The sequence below is a fragment of the Protomyctophum parallelum genome (assembly GCF_964188405.1).
Source record: "Protomyctophum parallelum genome assembly, chromosome: 4".
NCBI lineage: Eukaryota > Metazoa > Chordata > Actinopteri > Myctophiformes > Myctophidae > Protomyctophum > Protomyctophum parallelum.
This window is the reverse complement of record NC_139700.1, coordinates 27,401,276-27,423,262: the sequence shown is the minus strand read 5'-3', so window position 1 is coordinate 27,423,262 and position 21,987 is coordinate 27,401,276. Positions and strand designations below refer to the sequence as shown.

At 41.8% G+C, this 21,987-nt stretch overlaps 1 protein-coding gene across 1 annotated transcript; it reads right to left on the bottom strand.

Annotated features, from left to right (window-relative positions):
- Positions 1-2,680: 2,680 nt before the first annotated feature.
- Positions 2,681-18,284, bottom strand: cry1b (cryptochrome circadian regulator 1b). Its single transcript, XM_083762501.1, has 11 exons — positions 17,534-18,284; positions 9,620-9,728; positions 8,278-8,420; positions 7,878-8,062; positions 7,658-7,746; positions 6,434-6,574; positions 5,838-6,149; positions 5,540-5,691; positions 4,843-5,045; positions 3,985-4,116; positions 2,681-3,875 (listed from the first exon to the last, which is right to left on the bottom strand). Exons 1-11 carry the CDS (start codon positions 17,689-17,691, stop codon positions 3,709-3,711), a joined length of 1,791 nt encoding a protein of 596 aa, XP_083618627.1. The 5' UTR covers positions 17,692-18,284; the 3' UTR covers positions 2,681-3,708.
- Between the last annotated feature and the right edge of the window lie 3,703 nt (positions 18,285-21,987).

The following is a 21,987-nucleotide window of genomic DNA, read 5'->3' as shown; positions in this document are numbered from 1 at the left end:
TCGATGACGTAATATTTACTTTGTAGTGACCACTGACCATTAGGCTACTTACGTTCGTGGCGTGCCATAATGACCGGATGCCTGGAATAATTAAATGATGAGGTAGTATTGTAGTAATATTCAATTCAATTCAAAGGGCTTTATTGGCATGAGAAAACATACGTTTACATGAATTTTATGAATTTCTGTTCTGTTCTTTAGCTACATAGAAATGTCTATTTGTAGGCCTATGTCTTTAAATGTTTTGATGAATTGAACAATGTGGACCCCTGTTGTAAACAAGTGTAATGCTTAATTGCGTTGTCCACTCACAGTTGACAGTCTTTGTATTGAGTTTGTGCTTAAAATGTACTGTAAATTCTACAAACTGTTAATAAACATTTCAATCAATCAATACATTGCCAAAGCAGAAAGAACAATAACAATACAGCAATACAATCAAAACAAAAATTATGTAGGCCTACTTTGAAGGTCAGAATCTTCAATAGATCAAATTCTATGTACCAAGATCACTCGATGCAGGTATAGTGCAGGAATATACACAATGATTAGTCTTTAGGGTGGTTGTGTTCCATTATTATCCTTCTCCTATCACAGCAACTATCTTGCTGCTGTGTTTGCACATTGTTGTAGGCTACTTCGCCCAGCAGATATGGGAGTTTTTTGTCATTGGTCATGTTTTCAAAATCTCCGTGTGTGGTTGTAATCTGTGGGAAGTATGTGTCTCTGATGTCTTGGTACAATGGCCAGATGGTTAGGGTGTAGCTCGGTTTCCACTTCATTTTGTGTGCAGTGTGTGTGTAATAATGACTGTAAGTAGGCCTATGCTTCAGTCAGTTGATTCTTCATATTCATATGAGTCAAACCGCTGTGTACTTGTACAATGTACTTGTACGTGAATATACAATGTACTTGATATGTATTGTGTAGGCCTACTGCCTGAACTGTAACATACTTATAGTTAGCTCCTGGAGTGGAGACAGCTGCAGCAAGGTCAGCGTGCTGCAGGCAGCTAGATTGTGATGTCTAGTCAGTGACGTCATTAGGACATGAGGATCCAAAAGCTATTATGTTCTGTATGTATGTAATAAACTTTGTGAACGTCTTAGCGTAATACAGTCTCGTGTCATGTTATGTTCTCCCGGGCCTGTCCGTCCGTCTGTCCGCCGCCGGACCAAGGAATGATTCAACCGGGTCGTCACACACCACCTCAGCCTACACACACAAGACCGGTCTGTCAGAACCAGACGAGGGTCCAGTACTTAAGATAATACAACAGCGATCATTTGTTTATTTTTAGAATTGATTGATTGATTGATTGATTGAAATATTTATTAACTAGTTTGCAGAATTACAGTAGCCTACATTTCAAGCACAAACTCAATACAAAGACTGTTAACTGTGAGTGGACGACCCAATTAAGCATTACACTTGTTTACAACAGGGTCCACCATGTTCAATTCATCAAAACATTTAGAGACGTAATAGACACTTCTATATAGTTAAAGAACAGAACAGGAATTCATCATAAAGGAAGCAAAAAGGGAAAAGAAACAGTGAGGGGAAAAGGGGGGGGGGGATTCGGATTTTACGGGGGCCAGTTTCGAATTTCAGCCGTCCGTAGGTGCCCTTTGAGAGCGGTTTTGAAGGAGTCAAGGGATTCACATGTCTTAATGACTGTTGGTAGGGCGTTCCACATTTTGGTGGCATAGGAGCGAAAATAATTTAGTCCCTCGTTTGTGCCGAATCTGGGTTGTACATGGTTTGTTGCACTCCCTCTGGTGTTGTGGGTGTGGACTTCGTTTACATTAAGGAAGTATTTAGACAGGTACATGGGTATCTTGGTGGTGTATCGAATCTTGTGGACCAGACCCATTGCAAGATGCTGTACTCTGTCGTCGACCCTAAGCCATCCCAGCCTGTCAAAGTGGGCAGGGGCCTGACCAGTTTGTTTTGGGAGGTCTGTAGCCTTGTTTTAAGGGCTTTTGAGGTGCTGTGGTACCAAGAGTTGCATGCATAGTCAAAGAAACGAGGGCTCCTGTTAAGGTCTTCAAGGTGTTTTTGTTGACCAGTGAGGAGATCCTGTAAAGGAATCTTGTTCTTTGATTGACTTTTTTGATTACGTTGGTGGCCATTTTATCACCGGAAAGATTGGCCTCCAGGATGGAACCTAGGTAGGTTTTCGTGTGATAATATTGTCACCCACTCTAACCAAGAAGCCATCTGCCTTGCTGAGATTTCTATTTGATCCGAAGAGAATGGATTCAGTTTTTCCCAGGTGTAAGGATAGAACACAGTTCATATTTGACGCGATATGAAAAAGTAGCTTTTTTTGGGGGATGCTCGAGTCCGTAGCCTACAAATAAACTTCTCGAAATGTACAGAAACAAGGCCGTCTCTGAGGACATTTCTCAATGACCTTCGCACAAAATACGAAAGCAGCTCACCACTCCAAGAGATGAGTCAAATGTGGAGAACAAATTTCACTGCAGTAACGTGTGTGACTAATCGTACGACTTTGACTATTCCTGATAAACGATATAGGATCCAGTTTAAAGGCCTTACTGTTCCAAATATGTTATGAACCTGCTAACTGTCCTCTGTAGTGTTTATAACAAACAATCAGAATCAAAAGGATTAGGAGCATCAACAAATTGGTGGAACACATCTTTTATACTCATAGCATTTCAAGATTTATTATACAAAAATAATACATTTACAATCAAATGGAAGAGTACATATATATATACATTGAAAGTGCAATTTGGAGTATCAGTGACTCCCTTAATATTACAAGTGATCCTCACAAAATGTACAAAACGTATAAATTAAAAATGAGAATCTTTTCGACTACAAGACCAATGTGTTTTACGGGCTGTGGATGTTTCCAGGACCATTCATGGGCTGTGGGCGGCTAATTTCGGCACGGCACCTAATTTAGGCCCTACTCAGGAGTGTGAGCTTGTAGATCTGTTCAAGCTGTTACTTTAGGCTTGTTTATCTGTAAAGACAATCGGACAGATGCCGATTTATAAAAAAACAACTAGAATCGGCCGATACCGATGTGTTTGCCGATTAATCTCCCATCACTACTAGTAATTCCATTGTACTGCATCTTTAGACATGACATGAAGCAGGACCCATGTTTGTGTATGTATCAATCAAGAGACACGAGACAGTAGTAGTAGTATGACTGTAATCGGACTGAAGCCCCCGGATGTAAACATAACAACTTCCCCCAGTGCTGCTGGGGCATACCATTATACAGGGGGTGTTTCCACTCCCTGTAACAACCCACGTTGTGAATGTGCTCCAGAGAAGTAAAAATCACACCCGTGTGAAGTAACTGGTGCGTCCCCGGGGGGTCCACGGAACTTCTAGACCCACAGGAACGCGCCCAGGGGGCCGGGCCAGTTCCGGCCCCTGTGAAAAATGACAGAGTTGCCGTGTGGGGGTCCCCAGGGGGTCCCTCTACTGTACTGTCACACCCGAAATCATCATATATACTATACAGTTCATGTGTGTGTGTTAGGCTGCGCAACAGTGACACTTGGTTGTGAAAACCAACCAAACGCTATTTTCGTGCTCAGACAGACCCAGCCAGCCAGCCAGGGACAGATCCAGCCAGAGACACACAAAGCTCCGTAATGAAGTGGTTGCACCACTTAAAAAAAGGTGTAAAGGGGCTATCGTCATCACCAGAAATGACTACTGTTTATTTGTGTCCCCTGATGCTAAGACAGAAGCAGGAGAACAGACAGACTGTGGGTCAGGTTGGGACACACTGCAGGTGGTGACTGCTCTACGACAGGTTTTAGAACCATTCACTGGTGTGGGGTCTTCAATGCGTCGTTTCAGACTGGACTGTCTTCTAACTGCAGGAAAAAGAAACGAGAAAATTGATTAAATTGTTATTCATGATTTGCTACAGAACATTATGCATCATGCCATCTGTCTGTTATCCAGTGAGAAGACCAACATTACCTATTTGAGAGGATACCATTTGCATGGAAAGGTTGTCAGTAGATGCCCGTGAACCTAGGCCAGTCGCCGTAACCACTCCTCCAACATTACTTCTCCCATTGTTCACATTCATGGGTACTGTTTCCAATAGGCCTGCAGAGTACAAAAATCACACCTGTGTGAAGTGAGGGGCAGTAATATATTAACACTTTCAGCGCCTCCTGCTGGCCATTTGAAATGACCGCAGGGAGCCAGCTATAAACCCTATATAGGCGCCATTCTATTACCGTCAATACATCCCAATACAACGAGTAGAGGCGCAAAAGCTTTTTCGAGCACCAACCTACATGTCTCAGGTTTCACCACAAGCAGTAACATGGTAACCTGACGCTGCCAGATCCAAGAAGCTTGCTACACAAATTTGTTTCACAGCTTATTGGGATCTGGGATCGCGGAAGCAAATTCGATGACGGGGCTGTTCCTTTTTTTCAAGATACTTGGTAGATGATTGGATGGGACCGTCTGTCTATCACCGTGTGGGCGTGCAAACACAACCAATCATATTGACGTGTCTAGATAGCTTCACATCCGGTTTCGCACATATCCCGCCCTTAGCTCACGCTGATTGGTCCGGTACGGAACGGATTTTTGTCAGCTCAACTCCCTGAGAGATCCCAGATGAAGGCTGTGTTGGGGAACATGGTTACCCAATACCGCCCTCATCTGGCAGCGTCAGGTTAGTAACATGGCTGGCGTGATGCGATCAGAAATCACAGTGTTTACATCTGAACGCCGGGCGGTTTGGACTAAAACAACAACTTTGGAGTCTTTTTCGGAGAAAACAAGCAACAAAGAAACGACAATGAGTCATGTTCTCACTTAGGCCTTTGTAGGAGGAGAGCTGCTGGTAGATCTGCTTCATTCTCTCTATGTGGAGACGGCTGGCCTCAGCATGGTGCACCATGGGCTTGGGATAGTCGACCCCTATGATACACTTGGCAGCCTTCTGGACCTCCGCTGGGGCGCTCCACGGATCGTAGATGTACTTGGCTGGGAAGCCTCTCAATACGGGAATATAACGTCTATAGGTAGGTAATAAAAATAGCAGCATGAAGATAGAGCGGGAAGGCAAACAGAAATTATTAACCAAATCCAACCTGGCATCCATGATAGATTTAGGACAAAATGGGGGAATTCAACAAGCTCACAATGTTGTGAGCTTGTAGAAAGGCTAGTTTATTATTATTATAGTATTACTATAGGCCAGGGCTTAAGTGTCAAATGTGGAATAAGGGAAAATAAGTTTTCATGAAACACAATTATGTTTGACCACCTTTGACAAAGCATGCATATCAGCTTAATCAACCTCGGTGGCCTTATTTCTATTTTTATTCCTTCTAAGTACTCGATTCATTACAGCTCTCTTGACGGAACCATGGCAAACTATGCTCTCCTTTGAAATGCCTGCAGGCTAATCTGTATGTAATGCGAAGAACACACAGATAATTTGCTTGCAAAAGGGGCAGTGCACTGTGACATGCATGTGATCCGGACGAGCGCTGCCATCGTCTCTCACCGTATGTAATCTCCATTGGGGTCTGTGCGTCGTCCGAATCCCACAGGGCAGTAGCAGTGGAAGAACTGCTGGAAGAACGAACTGCAGGAGAGCCACATCCAGCTGCCAGCATTTACACTCCAGTCTGCATCTAATAACAGCTCCTCGAACACCTGGAGAAAGCAACCACACGGGGAACAGTTGTGTATGTAAATCACGACAAGCAGATGATTGAGAAGAATCACACCCTTCCTGTGCAAACCCCAGAGCATCACAGACAGATTCTCCACAGATGTCTGCTGAGAAGGCAGGTTTTTACCTTCATGCCTTCCTCCCAGCTGATCCATAGGTCTCCTCTGGTGAGGAAGCAGGCCACAGCGTGTCTCGCCAAATGATGGATCCATCCCTCCTGTCTCAGCTGGGTCATGATGGCGTCTATCCAGGGGAAGCCTGTCCGTCCCTCTGCCCACTTGGCCAGTGCTTCTGGATTCCTGTCCCAGGGGATCTGAACACAAACCGGGTTTCCTTCCATCTTGTCAAAGCGTGGGTTATTGGTGGCAGTGGTATAGAAGAACTCTCTCCATAACAGCTGCCCATACAGGGAGAGCGGTGGGGAGCTGTTTGTCTTTACCTGGGCAGAGGAAAATAACATAATTACTTTTTTAACTTTTTTGTGGAAATGGTTAACCACTTAAAACTTTGTCCTATACGACAAATAGGGGAAATAGATCTACAAGCTGATGTGTCGCACCATGCATGTTGCCCGTTTTCAGATCTGCTATTTCTGCAGTTTTTTTTAAACATTTGACTACATAATGACATGTCCAAAATAGGGATGCCAGGGTTAAATATACTTGAACCATACACTTTTAGCTGTGAATACAGTATAGATGGTATGTTTATTTGCTCTCATACCTTCTTGTACAGATCCGTGAGTTTGAAGTAAAAGAGTCGACAGGAGAGACAGCCAAAGCGCAGGTAGGGGCTGAGGCCTGTGGGGCTGGCCAGCAGGGAATTGGCATTCATACGGGGACGCTCGAAGTTGGCCACCCATGCCTGCAACAAAGCCAAATAGCTGTCATTAACACAATATAACACTGTGATGGTGAAGAGACTAATAACTTACTGTACATGTGGGTATATTAAGGAAAGCCTGAAAACAATAAATTAGTAATCATGAGAAATCAAAAGCCAGAAGTTGGACATGGTCATATTGATGACCTGTTGCATGTAAAAGACTACATAAATACAGCACACTCTTTGTTTGCTCAATAAAGAATATTTTTTAATTAATAATACAACTTTAATAAAATGTGTTTCTTTATAGAGCAAGCAAGGACAGTGTGGCGTTTTTTTGTATAATATCTCCAATTTCAGCTCAAGGAGGACAATATACTCTTCTTTTCATCTTTATGAATCAAGTGAAATGTGAGCGTTTTGTCATCCTTGACCTGATATTTGAGATGTGCACCCATTTGACATTTTTGCAATATGCTCCATGGTTTATGGGCTTAGGTCTCTTCAATATGCTCCCTGGTTTATGGGCTTAGGTCTCTTCTAAGAATTCCATTGTTGAAGTGCAACCTCCTTTCCCAATCCTGATATAAAGGTAATTTTACATGGAAGCCAAAGCTCCTGGTTGTGTTCAGAAGACAGTGAACATTTCAGGGAGAGTTGCAGTATTTCTCTGTACTATTGGTTGTTGATGTGAAATGAGAAATGAGTACAGTTTCACACCCGTGTGAAGTGAGGGGCGCTAATATATTAAATTCTAAAGTCTAGTCTCATGTTGCTATGATTAGGTGATGTAATAGTGTTGTAAAACACTGCGGACACTTGCGGAACTCGACTTCGTCTCGTTCCTGACCGCATCACTGTCGTGGCAATAATCACGTTAACCCACACCCTCTTGTGCAATATTGCTTAATTAGATCACACAATGAGGAAATGTTGCTGTTCTGTTTTGTTGTTTTTTTGTTTATTGCTTTGAAAATGTTGTATTATGTTGTACTGTATCTCGACGACACTGCAAATGAGGGAAACCTCAATGTCTCTCGAGAATAAATAAAGGTTTGAATGAAAAGCTGACTTTCTCTTGGAAAGTCAAAGGCTGGCATTTGTATTGCATGCATGCCTCACCTTCCTCTCCAGGTGTCTGTCCAGCCTTGTGAGTGCTTCTGTTTCTCCGCCTGGCCATACCGCTGTGGGCAGGCCCTCTGTCTCAAAACCTGGAAAGGAAAAAGAAATAGGGACACATTGTATAATTGCCAATACTGATGTCTCAAAAAAGTCAAATAAAGGCCAAAATCTTGCCCACAATCTTAACAAAAATTGAGAACAAAAGCAGTTGGGAACTGACCAAGCTCTTCTAGGGAGGGTACCCCAAATTTGTCATCATGGTCGTCACTGACTGGTGTGGCGCATGTCCTGATGACCTTAGCCGTGATGGTCTCTGTAGGCATTTCCACACTGTCCATACGACTGATGAGAGCCTGGAATCGTTTGTAGGTCAGAGGGGCCTGACCACCGTTTAGTTCTATGATCCTTTAGGTTGAAAAGGGCGAAAATATTGGGTTAACAGAGTCAGACATATCATACACAACATGGAACAATCAAAAAGCACGTTTAGGGGATAATATATATTTTATGCATATCAACGAATCACAAAATATTTGTTTGCTATTTTCTTTCTGATTGACCACTTTGGGACAAAGCTGATTCTGATATGGGATATTCCATAAACTCATGTGGTCACTCACTTGTCTAGATCATAGATTGTGTGTGAGATCCGCGCCATGACTTCAACCCCGGCCTTGGTGGCCAACTTCTGGATGGCGGCATCACGCTCCTTACCAAATGGCTCTGAATCGTATTCATAAGACAGACGCTTGATGCGCCATTGCTGTGGAGCAGAGAATCACACACAGGTTCAGAGATGAGCTGTTATGGAACTAGCTATTTTTGTCCTATTACCACTAGTTACCAATGTTTAGACTTTAAAGAAGGCCCACCAGCGTCTCTTTTTCTTGAGGAAAGTCAAGCTATCCCACCTGACACTTTTACCGCATTGAAAGTACATTGACCTACAGCTTGGTACGGAAACTGTACTGTTGCAGAGCGGAAATCACTGCAGAAGGTGGTGAAAACTGCATAGCGTATTATAGGCTCCTCATTACCATCGATTGAGTCCATCCACAAACGGTGCTGCCAGTCTAAGGCCCTCAGTATCATTAAGGATGCCTCCCACCCCAACAGCAGACTGTTCCACCCCTCCTATTCACAGCTCTAGGCGAAAGGGCTACAGATGCCTAAAGACCTCAAACACCAGATCCAGAAACAGCTTCTTCCCCTCAGTCATTATTCTGTTGAGTAGAAGTGTCCTTGAGAAAGACACTGACTGAACCCCTAAATTCTCTCAATGAGCTGGTTGGTGCCTTGCATATTTGCCTTCGCCGTCAGTGTGTCGATGTAAAGCAGATTGTTAAAACACTTTGGACATAGGCATTATAGAAATGCAGACCTTTTACCATGTTGTAATATTTGTATCAGAGCACTTAATTTAGCAATGATGGAAGTGACTAGTGATAGAAAGCTTCAAAGCCCTGGTCTTCATGGTAAATATTATTCTTTCCTTGTATAACATGCAGAACAAATTGCAAGTCTCATGACCCTCCCTGATAGGATTAATTGTAAATGATGCATAACTGATGTAGTATGGTTTGTAAGCCAATACTGGTTAATTCAATTTTATGTCCTCAAGTCTGCATTCAGTAGATTGCAGTGATGTTTCTGCCATTTCAGTGATTAAATATTGCCTTAGGAAGATCTTAAATTCAAAGTTTGCCGTGACTACAGTATTTTTTGCTACAGCATCTCATCTAAGCCTCAGCTGTGCTGTAAAATAAGAAAAATATATAGGCTTGGATTAAAAAAGAACAGGAAGCGAAACTGACAGTCTGACAGCAAAAATGTGTTTTCCCCCATTCCCAAGCAGGAATTGTGAGATCTGATCTGATTGACGCTTCACTATGTCATGGGAGTGCTGCGTCATTATACTGTAGCTTGTCACACATCGATAAGTGTTTACACAGAATCTCTTACCTTAAAAAGGCGAGGGAAGACATCTGTGGGCTGGCCTCTGATGACGAACAGGCGAGAATTGAGCTTGCGCAGACTGGCATCCAAATCCTCCAAACACTGCAGCAAAAACCTGGGAGTGAACAGAGAATATATTGGATATTGTTATACGTACCAGCTCAGTGGCCCTGAGTCATGTCCAGGGGGTATACTTGTACATCATGGCTGGGGGATGTACTTTTACATCCAACTGCCTCACGCTACAGAAACAATTTAAAGACTTTAAATGTCAAGTACAATTTTATTATTATCAGTTCTAATGAGGGGCGGGGGTGTTACATTATGTACCATAATATGACCATAATATGACAAATTGAAGGACATAAATGTGATTCAGGGGTGCCATGGATGAAAAGGTTGTCCACTGACTATGAAAAGGTTGTGCACTGATGTTTGAGAACCACTGTGAGAATATAGTAAGACACTTTAATGTGAATATGCTGCCCTCTACTGGCCAAGTCTCTTTTTTTCAAATTGGCCAAGATGTCAAATTACTGTGTAATAATAATAACTAGAATTTCGCGGGCCTGTGGCCCGCTCATCCTAGCGCATCCTCGATGCATGGCAAATGCATGGCAAATGTCACCCCCGCCCCTCATTAGAACTGATAATAATAAAATTGTCGAGCTGCTTAACGACAACACTGTCTGTCAGGCGTACTGTAGTAAATATAGGACTAATATGTGCATGGAATGGATAGTGTAGTGGGTTCAGCGCACACTGGAGGGCGACGCGACACACACACACACACACACAGGGCGATGTGTGGATAAATCACTGAGAGTTGGGAAATGCGCACGCAAGCACAGAATGCACAGGCGTCGCCGTGTCGGGCGTGCAAACGATTAAGCACGCACAGGCAAATGTGTTCAGAAGTACAACGATTAAGCACGCACAGGCAAATGTCAGAAGCATCTGTGCGCGACGGTTTCGTTCAGATGGCTGGGCTCTGTGCGTGCTGCTATGGAGCAGTGTAGAGTAGGCGTGGCGCAGGCTGCCTTAGAAGGGCGTTCACGACATTGAGGGGTAAGAAACCATCCCTGTCACGTGGTTCATGTAACGCGTGTCACTGTGAAGGACTGGCCAGTCTGGCCCCAACATGACGATTTTGACGTAGGCTGTTGAGCTTGCGCAACAACACCGTGTTTCACAAAAGTAATATTTGTAAAGTAAATAAGACATTTGAGTAAATGCAATGTAGCCTATGTTAATTCTGGGAGCAAGCAGAAATTATTTTGCATAGAGAGATGTGTGGTAAAAGTGTGGTTCGGTCGGAGATAGAGCACGGATAAACGGCCATGTGCTCGTGTACCCCCTCTATTAGGGTAGCAGGATAGCAATAATAATAATTGGATTTGCAATAGATTTAGCTTGTAGTCAACTTATTTTGTCAGGAATTATGAGTTTGCACACTTAAAAACCAGAGATCTTGCTAGGGAGTAAATAAGTCACTCTTTTATTGCTAACAACAAGGTGTCAAGTAAATAAAAGGTTTGGGGCGTGGACCCAGAGGAAGTGGAGTTTGCTTTCAGGTTGTCCGATGGGGATTTTGAGTTGTTGCTATAGCAACATACTGTTTTTGGTAAATTTAGTTTGGAGTTTTTTTAGAATCAGCCTCGGGTCTAAATGGCTTAAATAAATTGTCAGATATACCGGTAGGTTAGAGTATATACACTCGATTTAGGACATTCAACTAACCTATAGAAGGGTAAGAGCTCACTGTACTCTAGTCTAGACAGTTTCTGGGGTGTAAGTGTGGGTGCATTTGTTCATGACTCTGATGAAGACCGCATACCGGTAGGTCGAAACGTTAGTCGTTATCCTGTATACTAGAACCTAATAAAAGGCTCTAAATGTCCTCCTTCTGCAACGTATGTCCTTGTCCCTGTGAAGCACCGGACCAGCCCTTCCAGGCTTGAGGCGCGTTGGTAGACTCCCTTTGTTCCTGAGTGCATTTGTTGTTTGTGTGCTGCTAGAAACGTTTTGTACCACACGTAAGGACACACTGACCTCATTCCGCTGCTGACTATTTGAGATCAGGACAAAGCAGGAGACTAGAGCAGGAAGTGGGAAAACGGTCTTACATAAATATAATGGTACGCCACCATGGCAACTGCCTCTAGATCACAATACAATACAATACAATACATGATGACGCTTTTGAAAAACTGCCCTTGCCGCCTTTGAGTTATGAATCAAAGCACTGAAATATTCAGAATTAGGGTAGTAGGCTACAGTGGTGATCAATTTAATGACCAGCAGTAACAGAGACAGAGTATAATACCCTGACTAGATACCGCTTATAATCAATTGATACTAGTTAATGTTACTTTGCCCTGTGTTTTCATAACAAAACACTATATTATTATTTTTTTACCAATCATTAGTGTGGTTGCCCGAATGGGCAACCAGACTCTTGTAACTGTGACACTTTATTATTATTTTCTCACTGGAGTAGTCTTTATTTTGACGCTTTATACCTCCCACACTGTACGCTGTACGCACTTGAGCCATATGTCAAATTGACCGGAAAAATCGGGAATCGTGTGCTTGTATTTTGTTAAGAGAAATGTTGTATAGTTTAATTGATATGAATTTATTAGTGAATTAAATTTCCCCATTGACATGAATGGGAAAAGGCAAAAATTCACATAAAAGTATTTGTTCCTCGGAGACTGTAATCACTATAGTTACAAAACTTTTAGGGATATTTCAACATTATCACTAAAATTATTTAACCCTAAAATTTTATCGGTCGGCCTCATGGTGGCGCTATAACAGCCCACTTTACCTTTTGGCTTATAAATCTTGAACCGTAGGTCGTAAAATCAAAATTATTTTTCCCCTGGATTCCTTGGGTCATGACGCATCTCCCCATATAGGCCACGCCCATTTCCGCCATGATAGATTTTCCGCCATTTTGAATTTTGTCCAAAACACACTTTTTGCATTTCCTCCTACAGATTTTGTCCAAATCTCACAGAAATCGGCACACGTGATCTCTGGACCCATCCAATTAAAACTGAGCCGCAGAATTTTGAAAGTGCGTATCGTTCGGCCGCAATCGTCTTCCGAAGTTAGTAGGAGGGGCCTATATCACAAAAAATGCCATAAATCACGAACGGAATGTCCAATCCATCCCAAATTTCAATCACATGTCCGGGGTGGTTCAATCAACCAAGTTCTAATAGCAATTCCATTTTCATCCATAGGGGGCGCCGCAAATGCGAGAAATGTAACCGTTTGTCGCAAAAACATGAATTTCGGGGGTTAAATCCCCTCCGAATTACTTACGCATGATCTAAGGCGTGACTTGAAATTGTAATTGGCTGGCAATACTAGTGGGAGGGGCATATGTAAGCCCACTGCGGCAACCACACTCTGCAATTTCTTTAAATTGCGAATTTTCTAGTTAGTGTGGTTGCCCGAATGGGCAACCAGACTCTTGTAACTGTGACACTTTATTATTATTTTCTCACTGGAGTAGTCTTTATTTTGACGCTTTATACCTCCCACACTGTACGCTGTACGCACTTGAGCCATATGTCAAATTGACCGGAAAAATCGGGAATCGTGTGCTTGTATTTTGTTAAGAGAAATGTTGTATAGTTTAATTGATATGAATTTATTAGTGAATTAAATTTCCCCATTGACATGAATGGGAAAAGGCAAAAATTCACATAAAAGTATTTGTTCCTCGGAGACTGTAATCACTATAGTTACAAAACTTTTAGGGATATTTCAACATTATCACTAAAATTATTTAACCCTAAAATTTTATCGGTCGGCCTCATGGTGGCGCTATAACAGCCCACTTTACCTTTTGGCTTATAACTCTTGAACCGTAGGTCGTAAAATCAAAATTATTTTTTCCCTGGATTCCTTGGGTCATGACGCATCTCCCCATATAGGCCACGCCCATTTCCGCCATGATAGATTTTCCGCCATTTTGAATTTTGTCCAAAACACACTTTTTGCTTTTCCTCCTACAGATTTCGTTCAAATCTCACAGAAATCGGCACACGTGATCTCTGGACCCATCCAATTAAAACTGAGCCGCAGAATTTTGAAAGTGCGTATCGTTCGGCCGTAATCGTCTTCCGAAGTTAGTAGGAGGGGCCTATATCACAAAAATGCCATAAATCATGAACGGAATGTCCAATCCATCCCAAATTTCAATCACATGTCCGGGGTGGTTCAATCAACCAAGTTCTAAAAGCAATTCCATTTTCATCCATAGGGGGCGCCGCAAATGCGAGAAATGTAACCGTTTGTCGCAAAAACATGAATTTCGGGGGTTAAATCCCCTCCGAATGACTTACGCATGATCTAAGGTGTGACTTGAAATTGTAATTGGCTGGCAATACTAGTGGGAGGGGCATATGTAAGCCACTGCGGCAACCACACTCTGCAATTTTTTAAAATTGCGAATTTTCTAGTGTTATTTGTTAGTGTAGTCTTTATTAGTAGTCTTTATTTTGACGCTTTATACCTCCCACACTGTACGCTGTACGCACTTGAGCCATATGTCAAATTGACCGGAAAAATCGGGAATCGTGTGCTTGTATTTTGTTAAGAGAAATGTTGTATAGTTTAATTGATATGAATTTATTAGTGAATAAAATTTCCCCATTGACATGAATGGGAAAAGGCAAAAATTCACATTCAAGTATTTGTTCCTCGGAGACTGTAATCACTACAGTTACAAAACTTTTAGGGATAATTCAACATTATCCCTAAAATTATTTAACACTAAAATTTTATCGGTCGGCCTCATGGTGGCGCTATAACAGCCCACTTTACCTTTTGGCTTATAACTCTTGAACCGTAGGTCGTAAAATCAAAATTATTTTTTCCCTGGATTCCTTGGGTCATGACGCATCTCCCCATATAGGCCACGCCCATTTCCGCCATGATAGATTTTCCGCCATTTTGACTTTTGTCCAAAACAAACTTTTTGCTTTTCCTCCTACATATTTTGTCCAAATCTCACAGAAATCGGCACACGTGATCTCTGGACCCATCCAATTAAAACTGAGCCGCAGAATTTTGGTAGTGCGTATCGTTCGGCCGCAATCGTCTTCCGAAGTTAGTAGGAGGGGCCTATATCACAAAAAATGCCATAAATCACGAACGGAATGTCCAATCCATCCCAAATTTCAATCACATGTCCGGGGTGGTTCAATCAACCAAGTTCTAATAGCAATTCCATTTTCATCCATAGGGGGCGCCGCAAATGCGAGAAATGTAACCGTTTGTCGCAAAAACATGAATTTCGGGGGTTAAATCCCCTCCGAATTACTTACGCATGATCTAAGGCGTGACTTGAAATTGTAATTGGCTGGCAATACTAGTGGGAGGGGCATATGTAAGACACTGCGGCAACCACACTCTGCAATTTTTTTAAATTGCGAATTTTCTAGTGTTATTTGTTAGTGTAGTCTTTATTAGTAGTCTTTATTTTGACGCTTTATACCTCCCACACTGTACGCTGTACGCACTTGAGCCATATGTCAAATTGACCGGAAAAATCGGGAATCGTGTGCTTGTATTTTGTTAAGAGAAATGTTGTATAGTTTAATTGATATGAATTTATTAGTGAATTAAATTTCCCCATTGACATGAATGGGAAAAGGCAAAAATTCACATTCAAGTATTTGTTCCTCGGAGACTGTAATCACTATAGTTACAAAACTTTTAGGGATAATTCAACATTATCCCTAAAATTATTTAACCCTAAAATTTTATCGGTCGGCCTCATGGTGGCGCTATAACAGCCCACTTTACCTTTTGGCTTATAACTCTTGAACCGTAGGTCGTAAAATCAAAATTATTTTTTCCCTGTATTCCTTGGGTCATGACGCATCTCCCCATATAGGCCACGCCCATTTCCGCCATGATAGATTTTCCGCCATTTAGAATTTTGTCCAAAACACACTTTTTGCTTTTCCTCCTACAGATTTCGTCCAAATCTCACAGAAATCGGCACACGTGATCTCTGGACCCATCCAATTAAAACTGAGCCGCAGAATTTTGAAAGTGCGTATCATTCGGCCGTAATCGTCTTCCGAAGGTAGTAGGAGGGGCCTATATCACAAAAAATGCCATAAATCACGAACGGAATGTCCAATCCATCCCAAATTTCAATCACATGTCCGGGGTGGTTCAATCAACCAAGTTCTTATAGCAATTCCATTTTCATCCATAGGGGGCGCCGCAAATGCGAGAAATGTCACCGTTTGTCGCAAAAACATGAATTTCGGGGGTTAAATCCCCTCCGAATGACTTACGCATGATCTAAGGCGTGACTTGAAATTGTAATTGGCTGGCAATACTAGTGGGAGGGGCATATGTAAGCCACTGCGGCAACCACACTCTGCAATTTTTTAAAATTGCGAATTTTCTAGTTTCCTTCTACACCAGTGCTTCTCAAACTTTTTGGGCTTCAGTAGTAGTACACCACCTCCCATTTGAGAAGATGCTCAGCCTCAGTCTCTACCATATAGTTGAGTTTTCAACACATTGCCCTCCCTGTATTTTGTTGGTGTTTTCGGTAGACGGGTTTTGGTAGACGGGATGTTGTTGGACTACAATTTACAAAAACAAACACTGGATTAGTGTCTGCCCTGAGATGGGTGGATGGTAACTGCAAGGTTGCCAGTTCGAACCCGGGCTCCCCCAGAGTTAGCGTTGAAGTGTCCTTGAGCAAGACATTGAACCCCAAATTGCTCCTGATGTGCTGGTATGGTTGGTGCCTTGCATGCAAGGTTTCTGCCGCCATCGGTGTATGGATGTGTGTGTGAATGGGTGAATGTAATGCACAATCTATGTAAAGTGCAATGGATAAAGGCGCTATATAAATGCACCATTTACCATTTACAGGTAGGGGTCAGGGCTTCATTCCCTGCGGAGTCATACCAATGACCATTAAAAAGATTGTACCAATGCACTCATTATCAGTGTTAATTTTGGTAGCAAATTCTGAATAATATATTCACCATTTAGTTGTAGCCTAGTCCTATTTAGTCACCTGAAATTCTGAAAGTCTTTGTCGACTAAATATAAAAAAAACGTAGTCTTTTATTCTTAGTGTTAATTTTGACAGAAAATTCAGATTTAGTCTTAATCTTTTGAACACATTAAGTTTTAACAAAATTAACACGGCAACTGCTCATTATCAAAGGTTGGATCCAGGTTCAGGGCCCAAGGCAAGAGTTTAAAACTTTTAATCTCCATCTGGATGAATCACAATCACATTTGGATTTTGGTTGTCAAAGATTAATCAATTTTATATTTCTTATTGACGTAATTTGTTGGAGATAATTCTATGATCCCAATGTAATTTTGAAGGGGTGTGATTTGAACCAAAATTCCAATACAGGGTGAGGCTATACTCGAATACCGGTAGTGATTAAAGCTTTGAACTCTTCTTGGGCACAGACTGTCCTGTCCCCGGCTCACACAAACAGGAGAGCTCTCTCTCTCTCTCTCTCTCTCTAATGTACTTTTGGGAGGACATCCATGGCAAACCATGTGCATGTTTCCCTGTTGCGCGCGCGCGCACACACACACACACACACACACACACACACACACACACACACACACACACACACACACACACACACACACACACACACACACACACACACACACACACACACACACACAGTGACACGCATGCACGCACACACACACACACGCACACACACACACACACACACACACACACACACACACACACACTACACTTCTTCTTTCTCTATCTATACGTAGACTCAACCCCAATTAACAATTCTGTCAAATGATACTACTTGTTTTATTTGATTTATTTTGATTCGCAAAAGTACAATTGGAGGACACATATTATCTTCTTACCTCCATCTGCTGATGCCAACATTGGAGGACCCTGCGAACCAGGGGTCCAGTATGTACACACAGCGCAGAGTGTCAGATCCTTTGATGGAGTCCGCCAGAGACGGGTTGTCGTGGAGTCTCAGTCCCTTTCGGAACCAGTGGATGGTGTTAACGACCATAGTGTTGCGTCGTTTTGTGTCTCCTGTGCTGTGGGAAATCGTTTAAAACACAGGACAGGAAGAGGGAACAAAAGCCTGGAAGGTTCCTCTCTCTAGTCTCACCTCCGAAAACGTGTAATTTCGCTTCAACCTTGCTCCATGAATTTGTCCATTGAGTTTATGCTCCTATAGCCGACGCGGACGCATATGTGACGATGTACAGTAACCGATCAAAAAAAAATCAATAATGGTATATTATCAATCAAAGTGAGTGATCACGAGAGAGGTCGCCAACAAAAAAATATTTTAAAGAAGTGATGGTCAAATAAATGTTATAAAAGTAGACATCACATGTAAAAAGCCCAATGCGCTGCTGATGTGTAGGTGAATGTTTATCAGCAATGCAGCAGTTACAAATACAAACAGTGATCTTCAATGTTCAGTCGTCAATTCGGTACGAGGAAAAAAATAACAACAACAAACGATGGCTGCAAAATGCCCAAATCCCGAAAAGACAACTCTCCAACTCAGCAACACATCCAGGATTCCAGATCCAACGCTGGCTCTGACAAGTGACAACAGATTGAAATCATAACATCTCCTCCCACAGAAACACGAGAGGCGCAGCGACGCGGTTGGTTTAAGCCGCTGCGCTGGTTATACAACCTTTTTGTCCTTGTTCCATGTCACGTTTCTGTAACGTGCTTTTCTCTCTGCTGCTCACATGTTTTATTATTAACTTTAAAACATACGGTAGATGTTGGAATTTGTTTGAATTAGTATGGGCTATAGCAGGATCCCCTATACTGCACAGTGAACTTCAAATGAGATTTTCTTTAAACTATATAACGTATTTGAATGAAAGAGGAAAGATTTGGTATTTTGTGCGTGAGTGCGTGTGTGCGTGTGCCGTGGTGGCGCAACAGTACCCGGATGAGCACATGTCAGACGGCAAGACTTGAAAATCATTTATAATCTGCAGTAGGCCTACGACATTTATAACTATTGTAGGCTACTCAAATCTGCATGAATCATGATCGTTGGGTAATTCAATCCGTGTATCTTGTGTTCAATCAATATTCTGTAATCAGTGTATATTGTTCAGTAATCATGTTGTTTGATAGGCTTTGTAGGCTATTTTTATTATTGCCAAATACAATACCGGTAGATTATGTATCTTAATTAAAATATTAGGAATATTATGAAATATTTCTGGCAATATATGTTCTGATTAATTGAAAATGGACCCTGTTGTAAACAAAAGTGTAATCTGAGTTCCCAGAAGTTTTATTTTTCGACACTAGGGGGGGGGGGCGAGAAACAAAAGTGTAATGCTTTATCAGTGTGTCGCCCAGACGTCCAGCCTTTGTATTGAGTTGTGCTTTCATATGAAATGTAGAACTTTGTATTGAGTTGTCACTTGGAGGTGAAAAAAGGGTGAGTTGCCTTGTTACCTGTGGATTCATTCTTTGTGCTCTCCGAACTAAAGTGATCTGGCTGAAACATCATCATAAGCTCCTGACTGGACAACCATTTCTAATTATTTTATGTGGATTAATTTATTTTTTCTAAAAGTATTTCCTACTTAAGGTATCATTTGGATATTGATCTTTCTCCTAAAAAGTAAATCTGTTAAAGCTAATTCTTAACTTAATAATCTATTATTAACTATTTTTTGTACTGTGATTACTTTCAAACGTATTTTTACATTTCAGAGTTTCTTGATCTGCTATCGAAGTATTATACAGTCCTTTCTAATTAGCATTATTAATTACCTTCATTATATTTATTCAACATCGTTTTTATTTCGTTCAGTGGAAAAAGGTTTTACACAAGGGGTGAGTTACCAGGAAGTACAGAAGTATAGAATCTTGATATTAACTTGTTAGTTACTTGTAGGCCTACTGTTTTATTGCTTTTAATTCTTATCTTGTATTCGTTGTTTTTCTCCTAATAAAGTTGTCCTTTTTCCATGTTCTCCCCCCTGGCCCCCACACATGTAAAGCGTCTTTGAGGAAAAGCACTACCGTATATAAATACCAGATATTATTATTATTATTATAACTAGAGTGTGCTCCTCTGACCATAGCCAATCAATCTGAAAGTAATTTGACAAATATGACAGATCCATCTCCACCTGTCAAAAGGCTCATGAGAGGCACTGACACCAAATCAATCCAATCAAGCCTGATTGAATGGCAGGTTGTTCACTGGCCGCACAGCTGTGGGAGGCTATATAAGTGGCCTAGCTGCACTCATTTCTCAATTTCTACATTTAGCCAATGTACATGTTTGTTCTTCCCTGCATACTGCATAGCAGGGGTTAACATTAACAAGCACATATATGTACAATGTGTTATGGACTGCACATGTGTTTATGTTTGAGCTGTTGCTCGACCACTTGAACCGTTTGACCTGAAACTATAAGCTGTGCAGCAGTGCATTTAAGTTATGTTTATTCACCTTTTGGTCTTGATTATCTTGAATATATATAATGTTTATCAATCAACTTTATTTATTCAGAATCCGGTCCAGTTAAAAACAGACAATGTAAAATCCCACATACAAACAGGAACACCCCTAGACGCAACTCTAGATCTTTTTAAATAATGGGATGAATCTAGAGTTGCAATACCTTCCATTGACTCCCTACTCATCCAAATTGCATTTGCGATCTGCTTGTATTAAACAACGATAAACTCACCAACATTGCAGCTCTAGGCCAAGCTTGAATTATCCTTTCAATCTGCCGAGCTTTTGTTTCATAAAAATCCACCGTAGACATGTTATGAGCTACTTTCTGTCAAGAAATTCTCTGCCGTGATATTGTGTTGGATTTTAGAAGCACTCGTTTTTATTAACGGGTCGCGCTGCTGCCTCCTGCATTATGTGCAAATTCGAAACGGGTGGTACGCAAGGCCGTTCAGTGACTTATGGAGTGCTGCCAAACTCCAGCACTTAGAAAAAGGAAAAAACAGAAAGTAGCTAAAGCTGTAGCTATAGCTACAGCTGGTACAACAGCTGGTGCAGGTTATTTGGTTTAAGTGGTGGGGGTACCTGTTTCGAATTCTCACTCTGGAGGCAGCAGCACAACCCATTAATAAAAACGAGTGCTTCCAAACTCCAACACAATATCACGGCAGAGAATTTCTTGACAAAGTAGCTCATAAGTCATAACATACGGTGGGTTTTTATCAAACAAACGCTTTGCAGTTTGAAAGAGGATTTTCAAGCTTTCGCTACAGCTGGAATGTTGGTGAGTTTAACGTTGTTTAATTGGATTTTTTATGAAACAAACGTTACACATCGACCTGTCCAGCGGTGCCAGATATTAGTGCCCCAAAGCCATACAAATGGACAGGGCTAAACATTATAGTCTCTGGTGTGGTAGAGATAACTAATTGTGAAAAGTAGAGCCCAAAACTACATTTGTTTCACTTTTATTTTCAGTGTGAAGAAATGGCGTCTGCCAGCTGCAGTCTCCTGTCCGAAGAGCAGTTCCTGTGTTCTATCTGTCTGGATGTGTTCACTGATCCAATCACCACTCCATGTGGACACAACTACTGCAACACCTGCATCACACATTACTGGGACACTAAGGATGTGTGTCAGTGTCATAGACTGTAAAAAATATGGACAAAGCGTTCCCCGGGTCTAACATGAACGTAAAATGAAGCCTGTCAGTCCTTGAATTGTAAGTCGCCATCTTTCTAGATCCATTTGGGGCCAGCTGGCCCATTGGCTGGCCCAGACAACGAGGCGGGACTCCCCTCTTCTTCTTCGTTGGTTTTTATTTTGACTCGAGTGGGTGGGGGATCCCGTTCATAGACTGTAACGGTAGCCACGCCCCTCAGAACATGCGCAACTTTATGGTCATTTATTTTATAAATGGGACCATAATTTTCCAAAAAGAATATTATGACATTAGAAATGAGACTTTAAACTAGTGACTGGAAGCAAAAAGTATTCATGACCATGTTTATTAAGGTAATACAGTCTAGGACCGGTGAAGTTGTTCCCAAATACATGGACTTCTATGGGGCTATGGGTTTTTTTGGGCCCAATGACAGCGCCACAACAGGCCATTATATGAACTTTCAGGAAATCCCGATTTCCTTGTGGCTTCACAAAATATCTGTCTGACTGCCCCCCTGGTCAGTGTCCACTGTGTAACAAAACATTCTGTAATAGACCAGAATTCTCTGTTAACAAAGTCTTCTCGGAGATGGCTGATCAGTTCAGGAAGTCAAAGCAGCAGAGACAAACTTCCAGCACAAACCCAGAACCTGCTGAACCAGATGAAGTCTCCTGTGACGT